We start from the raw sequence: 6,000 nt of genomic DNA, 5'->3' as shown, positions 1-6,000 counted from the left end.
CTCGGCTAATGTAATGTTTATCGAGTTCGTTGGGTAATGATACCATGTGTCTCATTATCATCATCAAAACCCAAAATCTATGTTTTAAAAAGTTACAGATGATTAACACAACATCAAGTTGTTGCAAACAATTACTTAAAACCCGCGCATAGACACAGACGCACACACACACACACACACACACACACACAGAACCAGGAGGTCCCCATATTCTGTAGAATGAGGGAGGCTGCAGCTGTAGGCCGACAGCTTTCATATCCTCATTTGAATAATGTGTCCTGAATCTGTCACTTTATTCATTCTCCTTATGCTCAGTGTACTCTACGTCAACAACAAATTAAGTTGTAAATAAGAGACAATCATCACTTTTGTTTTTAAGCAGCTACTGCAGAGAGAATTTCAATGTACGCTCCTTTCGACAGGGGGAAAAAGAGGTGCTAGTGTTTGCTTTCCTAAGCACAAATATGGGGAAAACCAACAGAAACAAAAACAGAAACAGTTTACTGCGGCTGAGGGGAGGAAAATAAAATTCTCTAGAGCACATCCCTCCAGGACCAACTGAAATTTCTTCCAAGGAGTTAAGACACATAAAGACGGAGGTTAAGTTTCCCGGACTAGAATGAAAATCTGTGCGCCCAGTCCTTTCGTCTTAACACACAAGGAGCCTCCTCTTTGCTTGGCAAAGCCTTAGACCAAAGGACAAATGCATTAAATCAATTACAACGTAGGTGTATTCACCAATCAACTCCACACTCATCTCCATTAACTTCCAAGAGTTCAAATCACTACCTCATGCACAGAAATTGAAAACATTAATAATGAAATATGTCCTTACCTTTACATCAGAGAAGTAGGTTTTCAGCATGTTGGAGCTGGGATAACGGGTGTAAAAGAACATGAGCTTTGCTTTTTTCAAGTGATTGGGTGACAATCCTTCCTGCATGTAGGATGCAATTGGTTAAGGAAACAATTTCTTGAAACACAAGCACCTACCATCCCTCCCTTCCCCCGCCCCCCCCCCCAGGAATCTGGAGGCCCACCACCCAGCAGCCATAGGAATTCTGGAAGATAAATGGCGCTGGCCATGGAATCCATCACTAACTTCCTGCTGCCTGCTCAGAATGACCACTGCCGGTCAGAAATTGCCAAATATAATGGCGAAGGTGCACAATTTGGTTGCGGAATCCTGGAGACTTCGTGGTGAGGATGGCAAAACATTCCCCCTATTTGAAGTCCTTATGCTATCTATACGTTCACTTGTTGCTAAGGAGACAAATGCACCCAACAGGTACTGCACAACTCTTTATCATGAGAGTTTTTTCCTTCTTCACAATTACAGTTCTGTTTGTTCTCTCCGCTCTCTGCAGATGACATCCAATTATTATACTAATGTACGTGAAAATATAAAATGCATTATTTTGAACACTGTTAGGCAAGCTTCACATCTTACCTTTCAGCGTTAATATAATGGAGCATCTTGACTCACTTTCTTCCTGTCTTATTATTATATCCTTTTAATTGTTTCCTTTTCAGTAACAGCTAAAACTTGGGAGGGGTAGTTTGGGCACCGAGAGAACAGGGAGGGGGTGTCGCTTTTGTTAGAGCAACGATCCAAAACCAAATACAATTTGCCTCTCCTGGATTTATAGTTAACTCCTTTGAGAGTGGCACAGTGGTTGGAGCTAACAAATCAATAAATGTGGGTTAGCAGATCAATAAATGGCCACTTACCCAAAATAAGAAGGTCTATTTATCTGGAAACATCATTACCTTTTAGATCTGTAAACAGCAGCAACTAAAACAGTTCCCAAGAGAATGTGAGGCTAACCATAACAATCCAGGCTTCCTGATTCTCCCCCAGATTCTTGGCACTCCTCAGCAGACTCGGAGCTGGGATGGCTCTGGTCACATCTGTGCCGCAGCCTGGCCCTGCCATTTCCTCAGCAAATTAATGGCTTTATAATTTATCAGAAATGAAGATGCACGTGGAGAAAATCAATGTGGTCCCCCACAAGGTCAATTAAGGGTCCTTCCTAGAAGCTTCTCTAAGGATTTTCTCTTAAAAGAGAGTCTGGGAAAAAATAAGGGAAAAAAAGAAAAGAAAATATGTACGTGTGGGTGTGTGCACACACACACACGCACACATAAGCACACACACACACTTGGCTAACAAACCCAACAAAAATTTCACACCATACGAAGGAAGGTCAAATAAACACAGATATTTAGGAAAGGTGAAAGTTTCTAAATTACCATCATCAAGTACAGCATGACCAATCTCAGGAACACAGGGAAACCAGAAAGTTCCTAGAGAAGCATAATCGAATAAATACTGATAAGTTCTTGACTACTTATAACAGGGGGTTTAACCAAATATTCTGCTGAGAATTTGATCAATTAGCATTCCCGTTAATACCACGCAATTTGAAAAAGATCACCTTAGTTTGTAAATTGAAAGGTTAAGTATTGAGCCTTTTGTTTTCACTGTAAATAAACACTGAAGAAAGAAATTTTGATGTTTTATCTGTAAGCCAAAGCAGTTTAACTGAACTTGTGTTTTTGTTTGAGATCCTTAATGATTACAAAGACGATAATTTATGACTGACATACTTCTTGTGCCAAGGAGAGGGCTGAAAGGCCCTCCAGTAACCTCCATTAGACTGAGAGAGGGGACTAAAGGAGCCCGGCACACTTCAGGACCATCTGTCCAAATGGATAAGTGAAATAATAGTTGCAAGCTGTCTCCTATTGCCTCGTGATAAGAGTTTTAGGCAAGTCCAAACTTTGACAAACATCCTCAGATCTGGGTTCTAATCTGTTCTTTCAGAAGGCTACGTCCAAACAACCTAGTACAATTAATTATTAGCAGGGAAAAGTTCCAAACCTTTTCAAATTTGGTCTTATACAAAACGAATTGTTTTGCTGTGGTTCTCAGATAGTATTGAGCCACCAAAACTTCCTGAAGCTTTCAGTGTCTTTAAATTATGCTAAGATGTTTTCGTCTTTTTTTTATCTAAAAAGACAGAGCAAAGTACCCATCGTATTTTGGTTGGGATTTAGAGGCTTTTTATTTCATGAAAAAAATCATCCTAATTTGAATTTCTCAAGTACTTTTTTTTTGCTTTAAAATGCTTCCTGTTGGAAATACTTGGAATCAATCAGTGGAAATGAAACACAGAATACATCTTTATTTCTTGCTCATCGTGTAATTAAGATAAAATTCCCATAAAATATATGTTTCTAATAAACTATTAAAAATAGCTAATGAAAGATTTAAAAGCCAACAGTTAGATAATCCTTTTTTTTTCTCTTCAAAATAAATCTGAACTGACCAATTGGTTAATTTCCCTTTTAAGTGCTTGTGCTGAAAAGCAACTGTTCTTCCAAGAAAGCACTAGCTGTTTCCAGGATACTTACACACGCACAATGACTCATGATGGAATAGATTCAGTAAACATACAGCTGTACTGAACACGAGCTAAGCTCCATTCAAGGCCAGGAAAGAAAATGAGCACAAATAAATATTAAGGAGGTAAAGGGGGGTGGGGTGGGGTGAGGGGGGATGGAACGCAAACAAGATCTGTCCCGGCAGCTCATGTGGCTTTGCCTCAATTCTCTTAGCCATAGCTTTGTGAAGACAGATGACATTCAATTCTATGTATAATGCAAAATAGACAATAACTGCTGAAACTTGAGACAGCTGCCAGGTGTAAAAAAAAAAAAAAAAAAAAAAGAAAGGAAAAGAAAAGAAAAAAAACGATGATAAATCCATAAATTAATGAAAGACATCTGCTCGGGAATATAAAAGATAAGAGAAGTAGGGTACTGCAGCTGAACCTAAAATGGTGTGCAAACAACCTGAGAATTTAAGTGTTGTCTGTTTACCAAGCACAATATAACTTCACCTAAACAGCAGCCGCGGGAGAAGCAGCAGAGGCAGCAAAAAGGCAAATGGGAGAATAATAGGTTGCGAAGGCTGCAGGAAGAAAATTCTTTTTTTCCAACTGAACCCTGAATTGTGACTAGAGGTTTTACATGCTGCAGTTCCAACCAAATGGATTGGGACCACTTGCTTACAATTTCTAAAGTGCTTTGAAACCCAGAGAATTTTAGCTTGCTCCTTAGGCTCTGATTTGCTATGTTTCTAGTGTTCCCCCCTTAGAATCCTTAAAAGGGGAGAAAAGATCTAAACCCTCACATTTAATTAAAGGGATAGAGCAAGTTGTTGCTCCACAAAGGAGTTTAACATAATCGGTGGGATGTGTAGTTTATGGATATATATTTTTTAAATTTACTTAGTCCATAATTGGGGGGAGGGGGAAGGGGAATCCAGAGTCTTCCAATCTTTAATATACATGTTTCCCTACAGCTAATACACCTAACAGAATTCCTATGGCCCCGCACCACTTCCAAAGATGTAAAAGACCAAATTCTATGGATTAATTCCCATTTTAGAAATTCATTTTTAACTCAGTTTTTCTAGATGGATTTTAGTTTCAAATTATCAAATCATTTTCCTTTTTGAACTTCACGTGTTTTTTAACCTTCTCCCTAAAAGTCGAACAGGGAAAGCGGACTGTCACGGAGAAGAGGTTCAGTTTCTTCCCTTGCACGTCTTAAGTGCTTAGAACACCGCGCTTGTGCTCTAATTGGGTGCATGCAAATGTTTGAGGCCCGAACAAGGCTATTTCTCTCGGGATGCAAAGAGGATGAATGACAAGGAACATCAGGAGGAAAAACAACTGGCTGGCTGTTTCTTTTGGAATTTGAATAAAATTCAATATTTGATTAAATAGGTTCATTTGCAAAGATACTGAACACAGTTTTTATATCCAAGATGTGGCCTTCTGGTGCAGGTTCACTGACATTCAGTTTACCATGCACACACATTCACTAGTTCCTTTCTATTAGAAGGGGTAACAAGGTAGTGTGCTCTATTACGTACAACATATATGCCTAATGTGCTGGACTCAGAATGGATTTATCCGATAAGCTGGTGTTCTTAATAGTTCTTATCTTGGCTACTTTGTTCAGGGAAACAGATGATGTCTTCTGCGGTGGGAAAGAATTGTTCCTTAAGAATCCAATTATTCATTACAGTTTGAAAAGCCATGGACTAAAAATAAAAACAATAATGACAATCATGAAGGTACCATTTCATCCCATTTCTCCTCATTTCTATTGATCTTTTCTAAGAGTAACTGCATAACAGGTTCACATATGGCCTTGTCTACCTAAACTGAAGTAAGATGACTTGCTGTTATCTTACTTCAGTAAGATAACCAGAATCTCTGGTTCCCAGAGATTTCTTTAAACTAAAAGCTTGAGAATTTTGCCTAGACACCATCAGGTAAGTCAAGGGGAGAACTCATCGCCATACAAGGATGGAGACAGGAGAAAAGCAGACCCAGCCTCTCAGCAAACACTCAGATCCTCACTGGCTTCAGAACTGTGTGAACTCTAGAAAAGGATGCTTGCCTATCTTCTTCCTGAGAAATAATACAGCAAAGAGATAAACGGCTAAAAGGGCGAGATCATAGAAGGGAAAAGGGAAAGAAACAGAGGCTGGAAGGCCGGCATATGGGAGATGTAATCATTCATTGCAGCAAGAGGCCAAAATTATTTAGCTACACAAAACAAACAACTCCAGGTGTAAGCAACTAACATTTCATATGAATACAGGTGTTTCCAAACCGTTGCTGGTAAGCAGAATCTTCTATGGTAAGACAGAGGTGAAGTTATTCCTCTGAAGAAGAAGCAACTAAATTCTCTTTAAAGTCTTTGATATGCATAGAAAGAAAAGGAAGTTCTTTCTATTCAAATCCTCAAAATTCCTCAGGGGATTTAGAGAGGGTGAGACAGTGAGCATAGTCAACACTTAGAGCGATCTAAAGATTTTTTTCTTAGAAGACCCAACTTATTAAAAAAAAAAAAGCACAGGCATAATTATCTGGATACGGTGACAAGTCTAAAAAAAAACAAAACAAAACCAGAAACTGG

At 39.0% G+C, this 6,000-nt stretch overlaps 1 protein-coding gene across 8 annotated transcripts in view; it reads right to left on the bottom strand.

The window, feature by feature from the left end:
* The window catches only part of PROX1 (prospero homeobox 1), a 49,830-nt gene that overhangs the window by 31,607 nt on the left and 12,223 nt on the right, over positions 1-6,000 (bottom strand). For all 8 annotated transcript variants that reach the window (XM_029230997.1, XM_029231001.1, XM_029230994.1 and 5 more), the window contains one exon: positions 836-943. In XM_029230997.1, the coding sequence (XP_029086830.1) occupies positions 836-943 (108 nt within the window). The remainder of the gene's footprint in view (positions 1-835; positions 944-6,000) is intronic.

Source organism: Monodon monoceros, unplaced genomic scaffold (assembly GCF_005190385.1).
Source record: "Monodon monoceros isolate NGI ecotype Baffin Bay Population unplaced genomic scaffold, NGI_Narwhal_1 Super_Scaffold_18, whole genome shotgun sequence".
Lineage (NCBI taxonomy): Eukaryota > Metazoa > Chordata > Mammalia > Artiodactyla > Monodontidae > Monodon > Monodon monoceros.
Note: the sequence above shows the minus strand (reverse complement) of the source record. Positions and strands in the feature narration are given on the sequence as shown.